Below are 25,224 nucleotides of genomic sequence, written 5' to 3' on the forward strand. Positions count from 1 at the left end.
AAGTGTATGTAACCCGAGGTACCACTGTATTAAGAAGATTACACAACACAAGGACATTCTTGCAATGCTGATATAAAAAGGACTATGTGTCCACTGTTGTAACAGCACAGCAAGTGGAGCTAAATAACGAGGTGTCCATTGGCATTGAGACCCAGTATATCTGGTGCATGCAGAAAGGCTAGCTTGCAATTTGCAGCATGTGGATCAAGAGATTCAAAGCTTGCTTAACATAAGATAAAAACACAAGATCAGGTATTAGCATGGCAAAAATATTAGATATATATTGGCTTCCTGGTGGTGGTGAACCTAAAAAGTGTCCAATTTGTGGTTAAGGGAGAGGGGAAGAGACAGGGTAGAGAATCGTTATCCTCTACGCACTGGGAGTGTATCAAAGTTTTAAACTATTTAGTAATAAATTGTAAATTTATTTAAAGTAAACCTGAATGTCTTGCAATCCTGAAAATCTATGCTCTTCCATGAGGGATTGTTCAATCCTGGCCATGTAGCTACAGCGTTTTATTTTTTACAAGCTAGTGAAGCTGTACAAGGTACCCCAATTTGCTTGGGGATCTGGATTTCGTAGGTTGAATTAGACTCCGTTTAAGATCAAGTAATCCAGACTCACTCCAACCAGTTCTGGGTGCAGGATCTGAATTGTGATTTGGAAATTAGGATCTTTGGCATACCCATCACTTGCATTGCACCTTAGTGATAAGGTACCGGTAGCCCTTCCAGGTGAGACTAACCCTACAAATTGAATTTCTGCTTGTTTCTTTTGGCTAGTCACCTTGAAAGCTTGTAGAGTCTCTTGTGTGTTCAATCCCATGAATTCTCATGTTCCTATTTGACCTGCTCCATGATGATGGGGGGGGATTGATTGAAAGGTGCACCTCCATCTTGCAGGTAGCTAAGTCAAAGAAAGACAGACAGCCTAGCTGCTTGCGAAGGAACACCCTGCAAAATGGACACACACACCCCGTTTTCAGTCAGGAGAGAGGGAGATGCCATGTCTACTCTATCCCAGCCACAAGTTTTATTGAACATTAGCCCCACCTCTCCACCTTATTTGGGACTGGGTCTGAGGCAGGATCCTTGGACTGGCCAAGGGAAAGTGGGCCCACTGAAAAGCAGCTAGGCAGGCAGGGAAAGGGTGACAGAGGGTGCTGGTGAAGTTCTAGCTCTGGATTGGAAACAAGAGCTTTTAGTGAGCAAAAGCTAGCCTCCCCCGCCCACCCCTTTGGTATTCTTCTTATATGGAGTTGGAATTTATAATTTAACACTTTGGGGACAGACTGTCTGGCTTTATTACAGAGTGTTTTGAGCTTCAAACTGCTCTATAGCACTCCAGGTTGACACAACTTGCTCCGGACTGGCTCTTATTTAGCCCAGTTTAATTTGGCCTGAATCGGTTGCACTGCCTTACTACTTAAAATGCAGGCTTCACACACAAAAAATCTGAAAGGCTCCGACTTAATAAAAAGATACCATCTTAATTTTTGATTTCGAGTTTCTGAAATGTCACACAGTGGGCAGTATAATACTGTAATATAATCTCTCATCAAATCTCCTATTTGAATGTGCCTTTGTCCTGTTAAGATTTTATTCAACACTTCACCAAAGGAGAGAGACAAATTATTAATATTTATAGCACATCCACCTTTTTTCCATACACCACCCATCTTATCTGCCCTTTTAAAAGGAATAGTGTAAATAACAATATGCCCCTAGAAAATTTTGAAGTTCCTTCTTTGTTAATCAATGCAGGTGGGAAGACGTATGATTCTTTTATTCCATTTTCCCCCCAAGAAGCAGCTCCAGCTATGAGACCATAATTGCTAATAAGATTAGATATAGTTGGATTTTATTGTTAATTCTTGTCCTTGTCTGAGATTTATTATGTCAAGTTCTTTTTTAAAAAATAGATGCTATTGTTATTGTTATTGTTATTGCAGAGAGCTATGAACAATTTGCTACATTTGACTTGATAAGATCTGGCAGTTCCCAGCAGAAGCAGAGGAAAAATGGAAGCACAAATTATGTGACTTAAAAGGAAAAAAATGACACTAAAATGCTATTTCTGAGAGAAGGGTTTTAGGGAAATAAGTAACATTAATAATTTTGTAGCTATTAGCTACACAGTGGGAATTGCGTGGATGCCAAATTGTACCTGTGCGTGCAGGGGGTAGGAGTATAAATTATGTGTAATTTTGAAAACAGTATTTTTTCCTCAGAGACTATTGAAATATCTTTTAATAAGTTTCATTTTGGGGGAGTGGAGGTGGTAAACCACAGAGCAATCCTATGCATGTTTACTCTGAAATAAATTCCACAGAATTTATTGGATGAGATCCTGTGCACGCTTGCATGGGAGCAAGCCTGGGGTAGATTAATTTTATTTATTAAAGAGAGGAAAATGTGGACTTTTAGGACTGTGTCCTCACAATATGTCTTCCAGTATATAAAACACAATGCATCAAAATTTCATAAAATTCATTTTATGAAAACACACAGCATAAAACTATAGTAGAGCCTGACAGCACACAACAACAACAACAACAACAGCAACAACCAAGGAACAGAATCTTGGAAATAGCTAAATCATTTTAAATAGTTGACAATGGTTAAAACTCTTTCTAACCAATTTATACCCAGGGTTTGAAGGAAAATGTATACCCAGGTTTTCAAACAAACCCAGGAATATGTCCCCCTTCCCCCCACTGCTTCTCATTAATTTCAGGTAGCCATCACCACTCCTTACAATTCTGGTCTCCAACCAGAAAAAGCCTTTGGGTTACAGTTATTTCACCAAGCTTGTTACTCTTCCCAGTTCTCACTGGACACCGATTCAGGCCTGCCTCCCCCCTGCTTCTCTTCACCTCCCACCTGTGGTGTCGAGTGGAATGGCAAATCACATAAGGGAAATGCAGCGGAAATGGTGGCGTTTAAATAAAAAAAGCATTTTCCAAAAGTCCGGAAAGCTCTCAGGCACGTTGTAAGATGTTTTTATATGTATTTATAATGCACGCTTCTGGGCATATTATTTATTTGTTTGTTTCCATTTATGAATTGCTTCCCATAAAATATCTCAAAGTGATGTCATACTAAAAGCATCAACAATAAAAACAATTTCATATGTAGAAAAACAATTTCAAATACAATACAGATGCAGACTAGGAGAAAGGTATCTGAAAATGACTACTGAGAAAGGAATGTGTTCCACAGCACCAAAACATCACTACAGATAGAGCCTCTGATATGTAATAGATTGGTGTTCCAAAGCATAGGTGCCACTACATTAAAGCCTCAGTTTCTACATGGTGGGGAATGGGTCTCCTGATGAGATAATTCCTGCCAATGTTAAGTATTTTCCCTTAAAATCTGCCTGAAAATTGGACAGATCAAACACAACACATAGGCTATAGTAGAGAATATATAATAGAATAATGATACCATTCAAATTATAGGAATAAGCCAATCAAAGTTCATATGTGCAATATAACAAAGTGGTAGTGAGGACTGTCATGCCATGTGTTCAAAACAGATGTCGAAGGACAGTCTCACAATAGTCTTTCAAAAGTTCAACAGAAGATGTCTCAAAAGTTTCAAAAGTAAATTGTCTGAATAGTCTTTCAAAACTTTCAATGGATTACGTCTCAAAAAAACCTTAAAAGGACAGTGTCTCCGGAATGATACCGTATATACCCGAATATAAGCCGACCCGAATATAAACCGAGGCACCTAATTTTCCCACAAAAAACCTGGGAAAGCTTATTGACTCAAGTATAAGCCGGTTCACCTTTGCCGCTGTGGAGGAGGAGGAGGAACGAGCAGCCCGAAAGCAGCCCTTTGGGGCTGCTCCTGCCTCTTCCTCCTTTGCCAAGTTTGCATTTATGTGAGCAGTTCAGGAATGGAACAAGCGGCCTGGGGAGAGTAAAGAACCGCTGTTCTTGTACACTTCTTAAGGAGTGGTTGACTGGGGAGAGCGGGTGGCGGCACGAGCGGAGAGAAAGGGCTTCTTTCTCGCTGCCCCCACCACCCGCCTCACTCAAGTATAAGCCGAGGGCAGCTTTTACAGCACAAAAAATGTGCTGAAAAACTAGGCTTATACTCAAGTATATACAGTACTACTGTTTCATAATAGTCTTCATCAGCCAATATTTTTCAACAGAATATGTAAGTACGATTCATGCTAAGGATCAGTGCTCACTAGATAGCAGCTACACTATCTAGTGAGCACTGATCCTTAGCATGAACCTTACTTTCGATATTCTTACTAACTATTAGCCTACATGTTGTGTTTGTATTGTTGTGATTGGGTTCTTATTGCAACACAGGGGTTTGTTTTGGTGGAAAATGGGACAGGGCAGACTTAGGCCTCTCTGTTCTAAGAACTGGGATGGCTCAGAATTCAGTGGTCCATCCATCCCTGGTTGCAATTAAAGAGAAAAGAGATGGGCAGTTGGAAAGAGGGGAAAGAGAGATGAGGAGCATGAAGCTGAGAGGGCAGAGTGTGTTCCGGGGATCCTGTAGACAGGATCTGTTGAAGCAGGCAGCAGAGGCTAGACACTGAGTGATACAGCCAGACCTATGAGCAGCATCGTTTGTTAGGAGCAGGGGATCTGGCAGCCTGTAGTGCAGAGAGGATCAGTGTGACATAATCTCATTGTACCCTTTGGGCAACACCAGCGCAAGAAATCAGACGTCATTAATACAGAGGTCTTACAAGGCAACATATTATGTAGGGAGGTATATGAGATTAGGAAAGGATCATATACCGAAGGGAAGGTATTTAATAAATAAAGCTGTTTACATCTTAAGCACTTCTTTTTGGGTTCAAACTCTCACCTCAAAACAAGCAATTAGACTGCACATGCCACAACAGTGAATCACTTTCCATGGCTTGTGTGGAAAGGAGAACTTGTGATTCATTACAAGGTCAGAAACTCCTTGCCTATTTAGCTAAGCCATTCAAAAGAGGGAGCTAGTTAAATGTGCAACAAATCCGCTTACGAAACTGTTCTAGGTAAAGGACTTGTTGAGGTCATACTGTTAACCAAATTAGTTTCTTTACCTCTGTACTAAACCAGAGAGAATCTTGTGATAATGAAATCAATGCAGAAATGCCAAAGAACATTTGTAAGTTTGAGTAAGTATAGTCTCATGGTGAAACTTTATCAAAATTTCAGCGTGTGTGTGTGTGTGTGGCTAGTTTAGCATTATGATATTGTTTGCTGCTGCAGTAAAATATTGCAGATGTCAATAGTATCCTCAGATATTTTAAATAAAGAAGTAATATGTTCCATTATTATGAAAGTTAAATATTTGCATTAAGCATAATAAATATAGTGGTGCTGGGCATGGACACTGGTACCAGGATAGGTTTCTAGAGCCCCCATTTTGGAGTGGGCTGAACATAATCCCAAGCTTTCTGCTCCCTCCTCCAGTCCTGGGGAACTGATATACAATATCAATACTGCATATAGTTTAAAAACAGTAATAGTAATTGTATTGCTTGCTCCTGGTCATTGTGTGAATTCAATTTTTTAGCTGCCTGTTGGGGGTTCAGCAGAGGGCACTTTGCCTTAAACCTGGAGATGGCCTTCATTAATATAAATAAAGCAGTAACGAAGCCTTTCAATAATTCTCCTATCCTGTTGAGGTACCAGGTCCACTCTACAGAGGAGTGTGTGCAGGAATCAAAATGAGGAATGTGCTTGTCATCGGGTGGAACAACTTCTTAGAATTTAAAAGACCGGATAAAAATAGAAGATGCTGGCAGCTGCTTTTAACCATGGTGCTAATCAGAGCAAATGAGTCTAACTGCAGCTGGAATATGTAATTCCTGCAGGAGCTACTTGCAACCTGCTGCTCATTCGGTCTCTCCACCTTAGGCAGCAATTTCAGGGGAAATGCTTTTTCAAGTATCATCAACTAGGTGTGTGTATGCATGCATACATTGCATGCATGTGTAAGCTTAGTGACAGTAAATTGGCTGCTTTTAAAGCAGATTTGTCTTCCTTATTACTGTCTCTCAAATTGCTCCCGTTGTTGTGCTGCTATCCGTGGAGTTTGAATTTTGAAAGGAAAAGCAGGGCTGCTTTTACCTGGCTGCAGAACCTCTGTCTAAAACGAAAAGGGAAAGGACAGTGTCCAGTAAAATGCAGTGGTGTTTCCTCCCTAAGTAAAGGGGAAATTGCATCCTCCTAACAACCCGCCTCTTATCAGGAGGAAAGCAGAGTATGTTCAATTTCTCATTCTCACTAGCTGGCTTATTCTGTTATAATACCATTCCAGACCAAGTCTCATTTTAGATGGATATCTGTAACTCTCTTCTGCTATGTGCTTCCTGGCTGTCATTACATATGGAAGGCACGCTTAGCTTAAATTGCTGGGAGAGCTAACAATGATGTTTGATTAATCACTTTAGTCTCATGGAAATCTGTCATCTCACATTATGCTCTCACTTTCTCCAGATCTGGAGGCTTAATGACATTTCCACACCTGAGTCTTTGCCTTACATCAGTCTATAGCACAGATGTAAAACCCCACATTGGCTGTAGTGTGCATCTCAAGTCTCTTCTGTAGCCTGTCTGACATTACCAGTATTAAAGCCAAGGGTGGATAAAGGTGGTTGGGTGCCCTTTTGGGGTGCACTTCCCAAAATATGGACCCCCTTCCCCAAAAGGAACACATGAAATAAGGTGCCACCTCTTGTGGCATCCTAAAGACTAACATGACTACAGTGGCATACGCGTCTGTGGACTACAAAAAACAAACAAAACCTCAGCATTCTCAGCAAACTTAAAAGCTTTTTTTAAAAAAAATACTGTTTGTTTGTTTTTTAAAAATGCTCTGTGCATGTGGGCTTAACTCACCATTACCTCCGCATGGCTCACTTCTTGCCCTGAACAAGTCACCATCTCTTAGCTGTATTGTGAAGATATGTAATATGGTTTAAAATGACTACAAAATGGAAATTAGTGCTTATATAATAGACATCAAATTGTGGTTCCTTTAGGCAGGCTGGAACAAGAAGGTGAGGGGGCAGAAACTCCCTATATCACAGCTTCTTTTTTCCATTCCTTCAAAATCTCTGCTGTCCACAGAAAATATACAGTATAAACAAACAACAACATGGGCGAGTGGATGAGGAGAAGTCTGGGAGGAAGCTATCTCTATCATTGTTTATCTCCCCCCCCCATTCCATTCAAAAGTCATTCTGGGCAATAAATATGTGCCTTGTCAACATTTCACTGCCATATTTTGTCCTCAAACACCCCTCCTTCAAATCCTACAAATAGTAGACAGACTAGCCTTTGACTGCTGCAACCACCTTCCCTCCAAAATGCAGAGGAGGTGGCTATTTCACAGCCAGAGTGGAAGGGCAGTGACGTTTCAGACTTCTGGAACTGCTGTATATGAAACCTGTCTCCCTGACCTCTGGACACCACCACCCCGGTCATTACTTGTCTTCTGTAAGGGCTAGATACTTGCATTTTTAAAAATGAAAGCTCAGACTCTGGGCACCCTTGCATTCATGGGAGCAAATGCATACACAATTGCATTGCAGGATGATATGTGGTTTATTTACACATATATACAACCTGACCAAGATGGGGAGAGCGCAGTGTTCACATTCCAAGAAGGTCCTGTTCCTCCTATTGCTGCAGCCTCAGATACCAAGAGACCCTAACCATATTTGATGCTCTCTGCAGCCTAAAACAGACTGCCCACCTCCAGCTTGAAAAATTGACATTTTTTTTCCTATTTGCTTACTTCAGCTGCCCTCTGCAATTCTGGAAATTTCCCCCTCCCAATTCTGGGATTGTCTTTTGCTAATTACCCAGAGCTCAGGGCGGGGGGTCTCCCCCCTGTGTGTCCAGCAGAGAGTCTTCTGTTAATTGCCTTCTTAATGGGTTAATGGCCTTTGTTCAACCAATGGCCTCCATCTGCCGAGCTGTTCTGGCTTATTAACATAAACTAAATCCAGGGGTTTCCATGTTTGGCACAGTTTAGTCAAACCTTGACTAATTCTAACTTTTACTGAATCCAAGAATTATGGGTGACTTACACCCACAAATTCAGGCACCCAGAACCTATAACAACAGCATACAGTAAAGCTTAGCTGATGACTAGCTTTCATTATCAAAAGTATGTTAAAACAAATGGGTTTGTACACCCTCTTCCACCCAACTTCCTTTTAATTAGTGATTTATGTTTGCAGCATTCTAATAATTCATCTGCATGTCAAATAACAGATGACGTTGTGTGCTAGACTAATGAATGCTGTGCCTGTTGGAAGGTGTTTAGATCCCACTATTTTATTTTAGTAGAAAAGATATAGCTAAGGTTAGATGTTGTGGGAGGATATGGAAGCACAATTTGTTCTTTTTAACTTCAGTTTAAAAAGTTAAAATGTTTTCTACTACAACTGAATAAACTGATGAGTTTATTCTCTCTCTCTGTGTGTGGTTCTTATTCCCATGGCCTTTGTTAAAATAATACGGCCATAGATTATAATCATTATTCCAATTGATATTTTCCATTGCATCAGCCACCCCTCCTCCTTTCATGTACTCTTGGCACATCAATCCTGGTCTGTACTAGATCCTGGTTTATACCAGTGTCCTCTGTTTTATCCCAGATGGAGGTACTGTGGTTTCATGCTGGCTCATATAAAAACCCAAATTTTGTTCCTGGTTTAAGATCTTGGTAAATAAACTCAAATACTGGACTGAGACAGTACTGAATAAAAGGTGATCCCACTCAGGTACCTTCTGAGGTCATCTTGCCTAACAGCACCCCAAAACCTGGAGCCAGCACTATGTAATCTCCTTACAACCCTGTTTCCCCAGCATATATACCTATGGATGCTATGCTAATGGTTCCATCTTATATGGAGACAGGGTTGGAAGCCAAAGCTTTGATGGGAATTGGTAAGAGGATATATTAAACATATCTAATCCTCTAGAGACCCATGTATGTGGGTTAACAACAAAAGCACAGGAATACCATTTGTGTTCTGGGAGACCAGGAGGGAGGGGTGCTGGTCACAACAGGAAGGGGAGACTCACTGGATTCTTCAGCAGCCTGCCTCATCTCTGTCTCCTGGTCCCTGTCCCCCTCTGCCCCTAAGTCTTCCTGCTCACTAAACATGGTTGCCTCTTCCGTTTCTGACACCTCCTTCTCCCAGTCTGCTCCTTCTGACCACTCATCACTGTCCCACCACCAATTCCCTGGCTCTGAGCCTTCTTCCCCTAGGGGTTCTCTAGCTGGTGCCTCCCACCACACTTCTGCATCCACCCAGCCCATGGCAGGACATAGGAAGTTGAATTATACTGAGTGAGGCCATTGGTCCATCTAGTGCAGTACTGCCTACAATCCTCCCTTAATCTGGTGCCCTTCAGATGTTGTTGGACTCCCAACTCCAATCAGTTCCAGTTGGCATGGTCAATAGTCAAGAATGATGAGAGCTGTGTAAAATAATCTGGAGGACAAAAGATTGGAGAAGCTTGGTCTAAGCTGACTGGTAGTGGCTCTCCAGAGTTTCAGCTTTCCAAGCCTTAGCTGGAGTTGCCAGGCACCGAATCTGGGGGCTCTTCCAGGCAAAGCATGTGTTACAGCCCTTCCTGTCGAAAGAGCAGTAATTGAGCTAGCAACTGCAGTATTCAGTTTGTTCAAAATTATTGTTCAGTGTATGACCATGTTGTTACAGCATGCCATAGAAACCGACATGCTTCAACCTAACCACCCCATGGGCTTAGGGTTGTCAACATTTAGAAATTTAGCAAGCGAGTCTAAAGGAAATAGTTCTTCTACCTTTAACATACTCCATGTCGATTCAATATGGGAGCATGTCTTCTAACATTTGCCACTCTCATTGTGATTTTCTTTGCTAGGCAAGATGTTTTAACAGGCAGGCATCCCTTACCACATAGTAATTTCAAGCCATGCCTGTGGTGTTCACTCAGCACAGCCCTGCATGATGATAATGTCAGGATATCTATACATCGTAAAAAGAATTGAGCTGATCTTTATATGGAGACTGTCACCCTGACCCTAATCCTTGGAAGTGAATACCCTTGATTTTTATGTAACTCATTTCCAAGTAAGTGTGCTCTGGATTGCAGCTTATAGCAGCTGGAATAAGGAAAGATTATATTTTTATTCTTGCTAAAGCATTTCAATGCACTTAAATCAGGTTTTTTTTTTAACAATGCCAGGTTAGATATATTGCAAGTAGCTTGAAGCTCGTAATATGCCAGAATAGCAATTTGTGTGGTCAGCCATCCAGAATCTCTTCTCGTCACAAACCCAGTGGAAATTTCTTCTCCCCTTTTCATCGCTGTGCATTGAAAAGACTGGATTGAATGCAGCCTGCCTGACACAAAGGAGAGAATTATTTTCAGCAGTGGTGTGCTGTGCATTGATACACCTCACTGGTTTGGGCTGACATAAGATGATGAAACATAACATGATGCAACATGGTGCAAATCCTCTGGTATTAGCTTGGCTATTTCACTCTGGGTTCCAACCTAGTTCATACATTTAAGCAAGCTGGGGATTCTGAATAGCAAAATCACTTCTTCTGTTGATAAAGGACCAATATTAACTAATAACAGTGTGTTGTTTATGTTGCACCACCTCCATATAGTTTAATAATAGGTAATATGACTGTTGCTGTTCTGTGTGCTGCTCAGAGAGCATATGGGCAACCAGATAAATTCAACAGTCATTATAATATCTTTGCCCTTTAACAGTGGCAGTGTGCTAGGCATTGTGGAACAGGATGAAAGCTGCAGTTCTGAGAATTCCAATGGCAATTCTTATATTTCTATGCTTTTGACAAATCTATTTATAAGACACACTTTAGCAAAGCATTGTTTCGGAAACATCCATTGTCCAAGGGGTCTTTTACCATAAAGATACAATTATGCAAATTTACTTTTGTGTAAGTTTCTGTTGACATCAGTGAATATTCTCTCTCCCAGCTGGTCTGTATGAGAGAGCATCTCTTGCATGGATTTGTAAACTTCCCTATGCATACAACTTTCATCTAAAATATGCAGCTGGTATCTGTAGATGCACTAAGCTCATGCATGACCTGAATATTTGTTTATATTTAAGCTAGCTGATAGATTCTTCTAAATAGTGAAAGGATCCCTAAGTGGTATATATACGGTACATAAAAAATAATTTTCAATATAGAAAATCAGCAAAATTTAAAAGTATACATAATTTTTGTACATGTCCTTGTAGGCTTGCGGAAAGCAAAGTTTTTAGCAGGTTTCTGAAATGGCACAACCGCACAAATAGTTTGCAGTTATGCCTGTGCATGCATTCACTGTATGGATAGTAAATTGCCCCAGCTTGTTATGGTCCAGCATCAGAAAACTTTAAAAGAAACAGCTTTGGTACACCAATATGTTCCCTTTCAGGTTGGAGATATGGGACAATATTTCTGAATGTTCTCCCATGGGAAAAAGTCCTTGTAAAGAGAAAACCAGAGCACTAGTGAGAAAGTACTAGCGTAGCCCTCTACATGTTGTACTCGCTTTCTGCATGCAGTAAGGTGCTGTTTCTGTTTCTGTTTCTGTTTCTGTTGCTGTTGCTGTATAAGGAAACATTCAGAAATGTAATTCCCCCATCTGTAGTCAGAAGTACCTCCTCAAGGAACTGCTACCTCATATGTTTTGTGTCTAGTGTGTTCAAAGATCTTGTGTCCATTTCAAAGATGGAATTGTTGGGTACTTCATTACTATCTTGCTTCTAACTTGATCTAATTTTTGTTAATGGAAGCCAATGGAATTTGGCGTTGCAATGATAAACAGAACTCTATTTTGTAGAATATTCCTTTGGATTACTGGGTAATGTCTAGTGACTTTTGTTGGGAAGACAGAGAGAACTCTATTGAATGTCTCTTATTAGTTCACTTTTATGCTCTTATATTTTGTAATTTCCTTTTGTTAGGCAGACCTTGATTGGCAGCGGATTGTAATTTGTTCTCATTCTTCCATTGATTTAAATCCTGAGCAGAATTTAACTAAAGTGACTCTGATATGCAACAGAACAGAGCAACGTGTGTTCAAACCTAGGAAGGAATGTGTAAAGCAGCAATATCAAGTGAATCTGAAGCTTTGATGGTCCATTTCTGATTTCATTAACACTGGGCTGAACTTTCAATTAACTCTGATGATGCAAGACGACCTGCACCTTTATTCCTGACAGAGGCGCGGCATCTAATAACTGCACAACAGGCAGGGAAAAGAATTACCTTCCATGCAGCTCTTAAAAGTAATGAGCCTTTGAGTGAGAAAATGACAAGCTGGTCCCACTCCAAAATTCTTGAAAAACGTTTGCAGGCCTCTCTCATTTCTTGTGAATTTTATTTATTTGCAGAAATGCCTCAGAGCACATTAGCTTGGAGACTCGGAAAATCAGCAGAGTTATTTGATAATAACTAAAACGCAGAAAGTTGCCAGGAAAACTTGAAAATATACACAAGGGGTAGTCTGAAAGTCTTGGTACAAGGGAATTGAAACGGGTATTTTTTTGCATGCAAATCAGGTGTTCTACTCCTGAGCTTTGGCTCTTCCTTGTAAATACAAACCCCCACATTAACGTGAAAACATATAGCACGCTGTCTTTGGGAATAACTGTGCAGCTGGGGCAACCCTGATTTCCCAGAGCTGATAATATTGTTTGTTTTACTTCCAAATTTGTTCTGAGTAGAGGCATTTCCAGGGAAGGGCTCCTTTGCGCCCCACTACCAAAGCCAGGAGACGGATTTCCCCATCCTTCATACGCCTCTCCCATCAAGCAAATGAATGAGTGGGTGCAGCCCTGCTCTTGCTGGCACAGTTGGAACCTTCTGGCAGTGGCCAAAAATGGTCTTCTCAGGAGCCGTTTTCTGGTTGGTGCTTGTTGGTGGAATCTGGGCCTCCTTTCAGGGCAAGGTGCTGGCAAAGGCCTGGCAATTTCCTATGACCCACTACCCGTCATTTTGATGGGATGACCAAGGCAAGGGAAGGAGGAGTGACTCTCTTTTTTTCCTTTTTTCTGTTGCTGTCACCAGCACTGTTCCTGCCATGGAAGTCCCAAGTTTCCCTTGGTTTTCTTTGGTGAAGTTCTGGAAAACTGCAACCCAGTTTGAGGAGACCCCCCCAGAGAATTTGTCCATCCTCAGTTAGAAACAGCAGATCAGAGAACTACCCTCTATTGGTAGAAGTGTGGGCCTTTGGAATCTCATTTAGTTATCAACAAATATGGCTTTGGATGGGTAAGAAGCCTGAATGAGCATGGAGAATGTGCTTTTGTTATAACGGCATTTCCTACTGTTTTGATATACTCATGTTAGTGTGTAAAAGCACAGAAATGGCCTTTTGTAGTGGTGTTATGCTCAACATGAAGAAGCTGGTTAGCAAATGCCAAAATAAAACAGAATTATTGTTAACTTTGGATAAACTGAGTGGGGGAAGGTTAGTTTACAGCTGAAATTCAGGTAGATGCCAGCAGGATAATCTGCTTCTAATTTATTTTCTCCTCTTCCCTGCTGTTGCAACTGCAGCGACTATAATCAGTGCAACTACAAATGGCTAACATACCTTTCATATGAATATTCCAACAATGTGCTCAACTTGTTCACAAACTCGCTTAGGCAGCAATCCTCCCTTTATATGCAGTTACCTGAGAGTAAGAGTCTTTGAACTGCATGGAACTTAACTTTTGAGTAGACATGCATAGGTTTGCAGATTAGTGACTTCTGAACAAAGGATGTTGATTTCCCTCAATCATTAGGGAGAGATTTAGCAACAGAACCCTTTTCCAGCATTGAGTTGGAATTTGCAAAACACACCACCTGCTTAAATTCTGCCAGTAAAGTGGCTTTTAAAAGTCTCAAGGCACCTTCCAGAAACAAAGATGAATCACAAGTTGTTCAGAGAAAGAAGTTGAAATTTGAATTTAAAAATTAGATGTAATATTCAGAATTTACAGGTGTGTTTTGGTGAGTATTGTAATCCAGGCTTTCACAAACCAAGCCAAAGTCATGTAAGGAAGACTTTCTACTTTTGCTGCTTTCTGGGGACTACAAGAATATAGGGGGTTGTCAAGAACCTGACAGGCCACAATCCATTGCTGCATTTTGCCTGGTGCATCACAAGCTGTGCCGTCTGTCTTAACCTGTGCCAAGACTTGTAAATAATGAACATCATAGTTTGTTCAGAAAGAAGAATTCTGTGATGTTTGCAAATTGCTTTAAAGAATTAAGCTTCAAAATCGTGTTACAGAAAATCACGTTCTCTTGTGATAACAGGAAAATAGTGTATTTTTCTGTGTATAAGGCAGCCCCTATTTTTTGAGCCCCAAATTAAGAAATAAATAATTGCAACATTCCATGTATAAGACAACCCCCAATTTAAAACTTAAAAAAATGGGGGGGGGAATATAGTCTTATACATGGAAAAATACAGTAGTTCTTGTTTGTTTTTTTGCAAGTAAATATATGTTTCAATAATATTTTTTTAAACAATACTAATTTGAGGCACTTAGTGTCATTCTATTTGTTGCCATTGCACTCCTGTGGCACAACAACAGGTGATAAAGAATGAATATTTTCAAGGTAGGTTCGCCAAAATTTTAAAAATAAAATTAAAAAAACTTGTTACAGTAGGCGCTGAATCAAATTAGAGGCTTGGAAAGATGTTTGCCAAGTCTCAGTTCAACTTTGCAAGTAATCTTGATTTATGTGAAGCATTTAGAGTCTGATTTTCCAATAAGTTCAAAATAAAATGGTGTTAAAAGGATAAATTATTGTTTTATTTATAACCAATCCATTGCTTAGCATGCAATATTTTATGTGGGTTTAAGCCAATTGACCTCAGTATGCCTATTGGAATATAGAGTTATAATGCCACCCTCCTCAGAAGTAAACCCCACTTTCAGTGTTTTGTAAGTGTACTTAGGATTGCAGCTATAGTTCTTGACAGGGAGTGGGAAATACAGGGTGAGTCTTTTAAAAGAGGCCCCGTGGAACATGTGAACTCTGTATCCACGGGGCCTCTTTTAAAGGACTTACCCTGAATAATATGTAGTGGGGAGCTCGTGCAGTTGATCAGAACTCTGTATGAATTGTACATGCACTGTACTTCCAAACTCTTACATTATAACAACATCACTATTTTTTATAGAATTGACTTGTCAGTCAAAATGAAATATGCATAGAAATTAAGCTGGAAGAATGCAATATGATGTCAGTTAATGCTTGAATGAGAAATAATGCTCTTGTGGTTGCCTGGATACAAATAAGATGTGTGTCATAGAGGAAGGCAAATGTAAATGAATGAACAAATGAGTTGTCAACTTTAGCTTTGGAGTCTGATAAGGGCAAGGGAACTGCTTGTAAGATGGATGACTTGCAAGATTCATCAGTGTACTTTGTATGTCTTTGGACAGTTACTCAGCTTTTCTATTTGATTTTGAATAACTTAGGTTTTTTTTTTTTTAAAAAAAAAAAAACTGAGTCCTTATTGTTAAGGCTCAGGGTGGTTTACAATATAAACTTTAACAACAAAATTCCAAGCTAAATAAAACCTAGTGAACCCTTGTTTCTATTTAAGAAGCCAATGCAAATTGAAGGGGTTTTTGTTGTTGTTGTTGTTGTTGTTGCTTCTACAGGGGATCAGAGTTTAGCCTTTTGGCAAGTCTAGTAAAAAGGAACTCCCTGGGTCAATCACTGGCAACATTTGAAAGTCCTTTTATCTTTCAGTCAATGACCAATCAATAAAAACTGAATATTTTTTAAGGAAACTAGGCAGCCGCAAAACCCAAAGATAAAATAGCCCCAAACCCTCTAGGACATCAGACAATCCATAGGCCAAATTTGGGCTGCTTGCCTGCAGATCTCTTTGGTCCATGGGGTCACGAAGAGTCGGACACGACTGAACGACTGAACAACAACAAGCTTAGTGTTGTAATTGAGCTGTGGTTGTCTCACATCCTCACCTGCTGTAATTCAGAGGGCATGGGACATATTTAAAGATGATGAGTGATGTCCCACAGCAGGGTCTTATGGAAAAAGGCCACCCTTGAGATATCCTGGTCCCAGATAATTGTAACGTGATGATCTTCTTCCTGGAAGACACTTTGATTCTCTGGAGCACTGGGGGTAATGGTGCTCAAAAAATTACCATTCCATAAGGTGGACTGCAGCTCTCTGCGAAAGCTGAAGGAAGCCAGAGGCCTCAGTCAAGCTGCAACTATATTTATCAGTCTTTTCATTTAGCACAGAACATGTTGTTGTTGTTCAGTCGTTCAGTCCCATGGACCAGAGCATGTTCAGTCGTTCGTGCTCCCATGGACCAGAGCACGCCAGGCACCCCTATCCTCCACTGCCTCCCGCAGTTTGGCCAAACTCATGCCAGTCGCTTCGAGAACACTGTCCAACCATCTCATCCTCTGTCGTCCCCTTCTCCTTGTGCCCTCCATCTTTCCCAACATCAGGGTCTTTTCCAGGGACTCTTCTCTTCTCATGAGGTGGCCAAAGTACTGGAGCCTCAACTTCAGGATCTGCCCTTCCAGTGAGCACTCAGGGCTGATTTTTTTAAGGATGGATACCATGGAACATACCACGGAACAATTCAGGCCCTAACTGCCCTTGTGTGTGAAAGATTTGCAGTAGTTCCTTTCCTTTAAGGCCAAGGTCACTTCAGCAAATGCTTGACCCCAACTTTGCATCTGAGATGATGGGGAATAGGGGGGGATTTCTGTATTTGGCAATTTTCTTCTGCAAATGAACCCTGAAGTGGGTTATGTTCAGAGCTGTGGAGGGGAAGGGAAGAACTTAAAAAAAAAAAGTTACAGCACAATCCTGTGCATGATTACTCAGAAGGCCCGTTGTCTTTATCAGGGCTTACTCACAAGTATTTGTGCTTACAACTGCAGCTTAAGAAGGTGATTTTGATATGCATTACTGCTTGACTGAATTAATCTTGGTGAATTCTGTGGAACTTTCCCTACGGTAAAGGATCAATTGTTCTGCATCTACTTATCAACTCTATATGAAAAGGTTTCTTGTCATTGATCTGTGTGTAATAAAATTATTCTTAGCCTATAGGCAGTATAGATGGAGTAACTGTTGCTTTTTCTTTTCAATTACAGCAGGAAAAGAGTCCAGAGAATTCAAGAAATAAAGGTATGTTGCTATGGTAGTAGTTTTTATTTAATTGCTTATTTATGTTTAAATCTTTATAAGCCATATTTTCTGGCTTATAAAGTCTACCCAAGTTGTTGAACAAAGTATAGAATGTTTTTTAAAAATAATTACCAACTTTATTTTTATCACTAATTGGAAGTTAATATACTAGCACTGCATTTTTACTCACAGTGCAGAGATAATGCTACTTTTACTTCTGAATATATGAAGACCTGAATAGAATTGGCTATAGGAAATAAGGATACATTGCATTTCTGTATTTCAGAAATCCCTACACATCTTGTTCTTTGAACATGTTTTGGTTGGCTTCTGTTGTATGAGGAAAGCTAATAAACTGTACAGCAGCATATTTATGGAAACTCATTAGTCTTAGTAGCAGCAAAAAGATAAACTGCTAATGTGTGTCATGGCAGAATGTATAAATTGAGGCGTACTTGGTCCTGACTCTGTTTCCTAAACTTACACCAAGTAGAAACTGTTGAATAGGATTAAATCTGTACCTATGGTGAGACAATGAATATTTCCAATGCAAATGAGCTTTGTCCAGAAGTATCTGTAATACACTGGTACCTCTGGTTGCGAACAGGATCCATTCCGGAGGCCCATTCACAACATGAAAAGAGCGCAACCTGAAGTGCCGTATCTGCGCATGTGCGCGGTGCGATTCGGCGCTTCTGCGCATGCGCAAAGTGCGATTTAGCGCTTCTGTGCTTGTGCACCCGCTGAAACTCAAAAGTAACCCATTCCGGTTCTTCCGGGTTTGGCGCGTTCGTAACCCATAGCGAACGCAACCAGAGGTATGACTGTACAAATAAGTAAGAGGAAATAATTTACCGAGTAAGCATTTCTTGGTGTATTTAGTGCAAAATGTTTGAGTTTCACAGATCTGATCACACTAATTGAAGACTTCTTCATTTGAATTGATACAGAATGCTGTAATATTTGCTAGCAGCAGCAGCAGTAGGATATGTAACAAAGTTAGGTAAAAGTTTTCTTGTCCAGAACAACAGGTGTGTGTAAGCCTTGTATAGAAGAAACAAATCAAGAAATGTTGTGTTTGCAACTTGAGCATGCTAAAATTGGGTTGAAAAATATTTTATTTTTAGGATTTCAGAGAAAACTCTCTATATAACATGGTAAGGCCTGTGTTTTGTTGCTGTGGTGAGAGTTCTCAAACATGCTTAGCATAACTAGTATCTTTAAAATGAAGCTTTTATTAGTCACCTTCAGGCACAGTAGCGGAAGATGTGTTCAGGTAGCAGCACTCGCCTGACCTCCGGTCAGCCATATTAGCATTGCTTACTAGGAGAGATAAGGCAGCAGTGGGGTTGGTACAGAGCAAACACACCAGCAGAGCTACTCTGGCACTTCTGCCAGTGCATTTGCACCAGGCCAGCCTTGATGCTCCCTCTCTACCTCTCAGTAAGCAGCAGCAATGTGGTCAACCAGAGATCAGGTGAGCGTTGCCACCCCACTATGCCACCTGTTAGTGAGATTATATAAACGCTCAAGGTGGGACCATGGAAATAAGCACACTAGTTCTGCCTTTCCATCACCATTCTTCTTCTCTTCCATGAGTTGAAGGACAAAGTGGGGGGGGGGGGAGTCTACTACTTTTGGAAAGTATTGAGAAAATGTCACTCCCTGATGCAGAAATGTATGTAATGTTTTACATATGGCATAATACACAGCAGACATGCATATCTCAGACAACAACAGATATTTTCAAATTGGTCACCTTGCCGGGGCATTCCTTTTCAAGGTTAATGAATTTCCATAGGGGTAACCCTGTTAGTCTTTTGTAGCAAAACCAAGAAAGAAGCCTGGTACAGAGTACACATGGTTAGGCATGGTTAGCCTTATTACATATAGGCTGCCTCTAGCAACAAACAACTTACACAAACTTACCCCTCCCCACTCTCTCACTATATATAAAGGTCTGTTGACTTCTGTTTCAGTGTATCTGAAGAAGTGTGCATGCACACGAAAGCTCATACCAAGAACAAACTTAGTTGGTCTCTAAGGTGCTACTGGAAGGATTTTTTTTAATTTACACAAAATCAGCAAACAACATTACAAAAAAAAAAAAAGGAAAATCAGCAAGGCACCTGTCAGGATGGTGGCAATTATACATCAGTGACTATGCCAATAATATAGCGTACACTGTAGAGCAATATATGTATCTATGTACATATAAAGTTTTAAAAAGCTCAAACTAAGGCAGAAGGCATGTTACAAGGGTTGCTGCTATGATGGCGGTTGAATGGGCAGATGGATGGAAATTTGCTTGGTAGTCCATTTTCAATGGGTTCTTCTGACATTCTTAATTGACGTATAATAAACACATGGGATACATACACATATATTCCTCATGTCTCCTATTCTAGAGTTCCCACCTACAGCTGTGGGAGCGTAGATATATCCACCATGTGGAAGCAAGGGCTTCCCCATTAATTTCAATACAGGGCAGCTCATTCTATTCATCTCTTTGCACATGCAAAGCTGTTCCCTTCATTGAAGTTAATGGAAGCTCTTGCCAGCACATATGCTCACCAGAGCACTGACGCCTACAAGGAATTAATGGATTAGAGTTAAAAAGAATATTGAGAATTGGTATGCATCAGCTTTTCCCTCTCCCTCCTCAGTTAAATCCTGTCCTTCAGAGTTCATCATGGAGCTTGCTAAAAAAAAAATTCTTTCACTTGCTTTGTAGGTTTAAGGAGGTGTTAGTAGTACAAGTTCATAGATTTGTGAATGCTTAAGTTCATGCCTATTGTATCTCCCTGTAAGATACCTCATACATGTTGTCTTCCACTTTCACAGCATCAAATTATCTAGAAAGCATTTCCCCCCTGCACAGCGGCTGATGCTAAGAATGATTTCTGAGCTTGCTGCTTCCATGCAGTGCTGTATATGTTAAAGGAGGTCACCAGCACTCTGCAAGTTGGCAGGACCCAGCATGCTCAGAGGTTCATTGGGTCTTCAATTTAAGAGACTAACCAAGTATACAGTTGTCAAAGACCTGTAAAACATTTCCAACAACTCTATCCATTAAAGTCTGCCAAGTCTAGTTTGGGGAACAAATCTATGACTCTCTAGCAGCCATATGAAGCACTGGTTTTGCTGCAATGGAATGTTCATGCTTTGATACCCAGAATTGCATCTGATTTTTTTTTCCTCCTGAATTTTCCTGCATGCTCTCGACATGTCTTTATTTGCACTGAAACATGAACATTTGCTTGAGGGGGTGAGACACTGAAATACAAGACATACTTTGGATAAAAAAGTGATCCATTTTTTCTACATATTTTTTGCAATTTAGAAAAAAAATGCTTGTGGTTTTCTATTGCTTTTTGTGTGGGATTCTTCAGGGAATTGATGTAGGCATAATGCTTCTATTCTGTTATCAAACTTCAAATCCTGGTTTCAGATAGTACCACACCAAAACTAACATCCTGTTTCTTGAAAGTTTTATTCCCTTGCTTTAGATTTTTGTTTTTAAAAAACAAATCAGCACATCTGGGCTTATCTTATCAGTGCTAGGTAGTGAGTGAGTGTTTCTCCCAATCAGCATTCTGCTTTCTGATCTGTGTAAAACCTGCATGGAGAAGATACGTCATGACATCTTCCTCTAGGTTTTAATTGAAGAGTGGAAAGCTGGGCAAACTAGCTACCAAAAGTGCATGAGATCAGTGAGTGATATTCAACTAAGTCTTGTTCTGAGTAGACACATTGAAATGAATGAACATCACTAAGGCTGCATACCTACAAGGGTGGTAGGGGCTAATGAAAACAATGAGACATTTCTGAGTGGACACATAGAGGATTGCCTTGACAGGTCCATGAATTTCAATAGGTCTACTCAGAGTAAAATTATTTGATTGAAACACAGTGTTTGCTGGTTTCTTTCTTTCTTTCTTTCTTTCTTTCTTTCTTTCTTTCTTTCTTTCTTTCTTTCTTTCTTTCTTTCTTTCTTTCTTTCTTTGAGGAAAGTCATTTTACCTCAAAAAAGAGATGAAATATTCCACACAGTAAAAAGCCTTCACTTAAAAATAGCTGTCAGAAATGCAGTGGGCAGCTTCTCTATCATCTCACACTTACAGGAAAGCCCAGCTCAGGACATTATAGGGTTTTCAGAAAGAGCAGACACTCAAGCAGGCTACAGCATGTAAACCACTGAAGAGACAATTTGCTGAATAAAGGAAAAAAGGGGGTGCAAGTGCAATAAAAACAAACCCGAACAGTTCCCATCAAAATTATCACTCCTCTTTCATAATTTCCGAACACAATTTTTTTTCCTCATTAACTGATGGACAATGATTGTTAATAAAAAGTTTCAAACCCTAGCTAGGATTGTGAGCTCTGGATAAAAGTAAGCATGGTTTAACACTGGTGGCAATATGATCCTGAACTGTGATTAAACCAAGTATATGGGATTTTGCTCAGGCTTTGAACTCCTACTATAAATGTTTTTATTTCCATTTGGTTTGTCTTAGGGGTTGCAGAGCAGTAGCCGCTAAGTTTTGATCCACATATTGCAGATTGTAATACTGCTTAGTATAATTTGATGGTGGGCAGTTGCTACTTGCAGGCTCCCTTTATATGGTTATTACTGATCATTTCAGTTTTATTATTTTGGGTAGTATATTATTTATGGGCAGTGCTGGAGGAAATAGAAACCAAATGAGCTATGTCTGCAAATTTTGTATTTTAGCTGTTCTCTCCCTGCATGAGTACAATCCAGAAATGTGGCACGCAAGTGTACTGTAATATAAATAAGCCACAGTGGATTGGATCCAGATGGACAGCCTAACCCAAAGATCATTGGAATCAATAGGGGAGACTTAAAGAAGAAGAAGATTTGCACAAAAGAGATGCTTTGTGGACAATGCTTCTAAAAGTATCTCAAGTTTTGGACTGTCAGTTCCCCACTAGTTTTGCCCCTCATATGCAAAACTAGATGGAGCCATAGGATATTGACAGGCAGCTCTTTAATTACACTATGAGCTTCTCAACTGTTCGATTCCCTTTCATTTTACGCTTACCTTTAGCAATCAGAATACAAAGCGACTGTTCGCTTGCCGATCCATTTAACAAATGTGATTCTCTATTATTATGAACATATTGCCTGCCTTTTCTAATTTCATTAACAAACATCTGTTCCTTTACTGATCTTTATCTACCAGGAGTAAAGAGGAGACCATATGGGAATAACTTGCTGCATATCTGTCATTCACTTAATTCTCGGAAAACATTGTAAGGCACCTGCACAGTGCTTGAAGCTCTAAAGCCAGTCCTATTTGGAAAGTCGGGTTGATGGCTGTAGTTGGCTACATAAAGTTGTCACAGGTTGATTTTTTTAATTTTATTTTTCCATACAAAAAGAACAAAAGTAAAGCAATAAGAGTTGGAAGCAACCAGAAAATTAAATAAAATTGACATGTCTTTAAATAATCCATGGCACAGAGTTGAAAGGAATCTTAATCTGATTCTGTGATTCTTTGTACAAAATTGCCAGAGTACACTTGAATGGCTTCAAATGCTGGTGAATGACTTGCAATTGCAAAGATATCATAAATGGTGGGTAGCATAGCATTCTTTGATGTTTTGTTTGATATTGGACAAAAGGTCCTGTATTGTAATGCAAAATATGTTTTAATCTCTGCATCATAAAAGCATAGTTCGTATTGCATAGGTATAATCACATAGAACAACTTGTTTATTGGTTGTGACACTCCAAATGAAGTGCTGTTCCTGGCACTGTGGAGCTTCAGCAGTCCTCTCGTTTATTGGGGAGCTCCATGGAAGGAAATAGATCTGGAGACAGCTGGAGTGCAAGAGGCACAAGTCTCTTACACAGTTGAGTACACTGTATCTACTGTTTGGTTGTATAGTGTTGAAGGAAGCTTACTTTGCTGCTTCCAGTAGCCATCCACTGGCGCTTTTCCAAGCGGTACGTGCATTGCTTTCATCTCCCTCAGGCAGCCCAGTTTTGTAGCCCTTAGAGACTATTGTGATAATTTTGCAATGCACTCTCCTCCATGGGGACTTGATTGCCACTATTGATCTCTTGAGGTGTGCAATGCACAATCCTGTTGGGTTTTTGTAGAAACAGTCCTGCTTATTGATGCCTCGGTATGTGAACAAGATGGTTGTAACTGTGTAGCCTACTTCATGCTTTCTTGATCCATGCCCATCCTGGCTGGTTTGGGTAAGTTGTGGAGGATTAACTAGGTGGCTTCAGGGTGTGGTGAATGCTTTGCTACATGATCAGGTGGCCCCCACTGCTTTGAAGGAGGTGGGGCATTCCTGGGGGGGGGGAATCCACTCTGAACACAGAGGTTTCTGCCAATCACTGACCAGTCACCAATACACTTCTTCTTCTTCTTCTTCTTCTTCTTCTTCTTCTTCTTCTTCTTCTTCTTCTTCTTCTTCTTCTTCTTCTTCTTCTTCTTCTTCTTCTTCACACTGGTGATGAAGAAGGTGGTGGTGTTTTTTTTACACAGCTTAGTGTACATTGCTTAGTTTGTTTAGTTATATATGCAGTAGACTGCTGCATTTTGCTTTTATCTAGTATTTAGGAAATGTTTATTGAATGTTGCATTTTTATTGTTTATGGGAACCACCTAAAGATGTTTGTTTTATTAAGTAAATTAATAGTTTAAGTGACTTGATGTCATATCAAAGTGAATAGTTAAAAAAAAAATTAAGTTTTAATGTTGGTGTGGACTTCTAAGTGGAACGGATTTGAATAATAATAGTATTCCTGATGTCTGATTTAACAGCAACTGTTCATTTGCAAAGGGGGGTGCCCTTTTGGTGTTAGTTTCAAATTTAGGTCAGTTGGTAAAGTGTGCTTGGGGCAGGCTAGAAAGCACAAAACATAGTCCAATCACATCCTGCCCAATAGATTTTAGCAGTGTCCCCTTTATGTTCATTCTGTCCCTTTAGGACAAATTTGCCTTCCTCATTTCAATGCAGAGATGAATTCTTCATACTATTTTTAAAAAATATGAATATGAACCTGTTTGGATATTATTCTGTCCCTGAGAAGACTTCAGGTTGTATGCATCCCCCTCACTGTGGGGAGTGGTAAAACTCTAAACAGAGAAACCACTTAGATTCTCATACGTAAACAAAAATGATTTCACTCTCTCATAGTACAGGAACTTGGCTCTTCTCAGAGAGAGGAGAATATATGGGCTTTGCTTTTCACTGGAAATATTGTCTCTGCCTTTCTCTTGTGCCAAGCTCATATTTCACCTCCTTTATTTGGGCCTGATCAGATGGCATAGTCTTGTGCTCCATCTACTGAGATAGTGGCAATTTCATTTTTGTCAACAAAAATAAAAAATTCTGAGAAAAGTGGAATGATAATATCCAGGCTGGATCTAGACACATCAAAGAAGCATTTCAGTTAAACACATTGTACCTCAGGTTAAGAACTTAATTCGTTCTGGAAGTCTGTTCTTAACCTGAGGTACCACTTTAGCTAATGGGGCCTCCTGCTGCTGCTGTGTCGCCACCGCACGACTTCTGTTCTCATCCTGAAGCAAAGTTCTTAATCCGAGGTGGTATTTCTGGGTTAGTGGAGTCTGTAACCTGAAGCGTCTGTACCACTGTAAATTTAAATAGGGAAAACAGGTAAAATGGGACTCCACAGCGCCATCTGGTGGCACAATGTTATATTGCATATATAACACATATAAATCGCTTTTTCTTTACCAATTTAGCTGAGTCTCCAGGGTCTTATGCATTTGGTTATTAAGAACAAGACAAACAGCCACTAGGAGTTCTTCCGATATCATCCAAAATATTGTTGATTCAGGATAAAATCAAGAGTTTCTTTCTCCAAAAGTATGGAACTGTGTAATTGACAATATGGTAATATGTCCTAGAAGTGTTCATAGACCACAAGATTCTGTTCAGATCTCAGTTTTGTTCTTTGAAAGCTGCTCAATTTTGCATGGGGTCTGCCAGCCCTTCAGAGAGAAAAATGAAGCTTCATTTTG

The 25,224-nt window shown here is 40.1% G+C and overlaps 1 protein-coding gene across 2 annotated transcripts in view; it reads left to right on the forward strand.

The window, feature by feature from the left end:
• The window catches only part of FSTL5 (follistatin like 5), a 318,694-nt gene that overhangs the window by 48,752 nt on the left and 244,718 nt on the right, over positions 1-25,224 (forward strand). For both annotated transcript variants that reach the window (XM_033159896.1, XM_033159897.1), the window contains exon 3: positions 17,158-17,191. In XM_033159896.1, coding sequence (XP_033015787.1) covers positions 17,158-17,191 — 34 coding nt within the window. The remainder of the gene's footprint in view (positions 1-17,157; positions 17,192-25,224) is intronic.

This window comes from Lacerta agilis, chromosome 9 (genome assembly GCF_009819535.1).
Source record: "Lacerta agilis isolate rLacAgi1 chromosome 9, rLacAgi1.pri, whole genome shotgun sequence".
Taxonomy (NCBI): Eukaryota; Metazoa; Chordata; class Lepidosauria; order Squamata; family Lacertidae; genus Lacerta; species Lacerta agilis.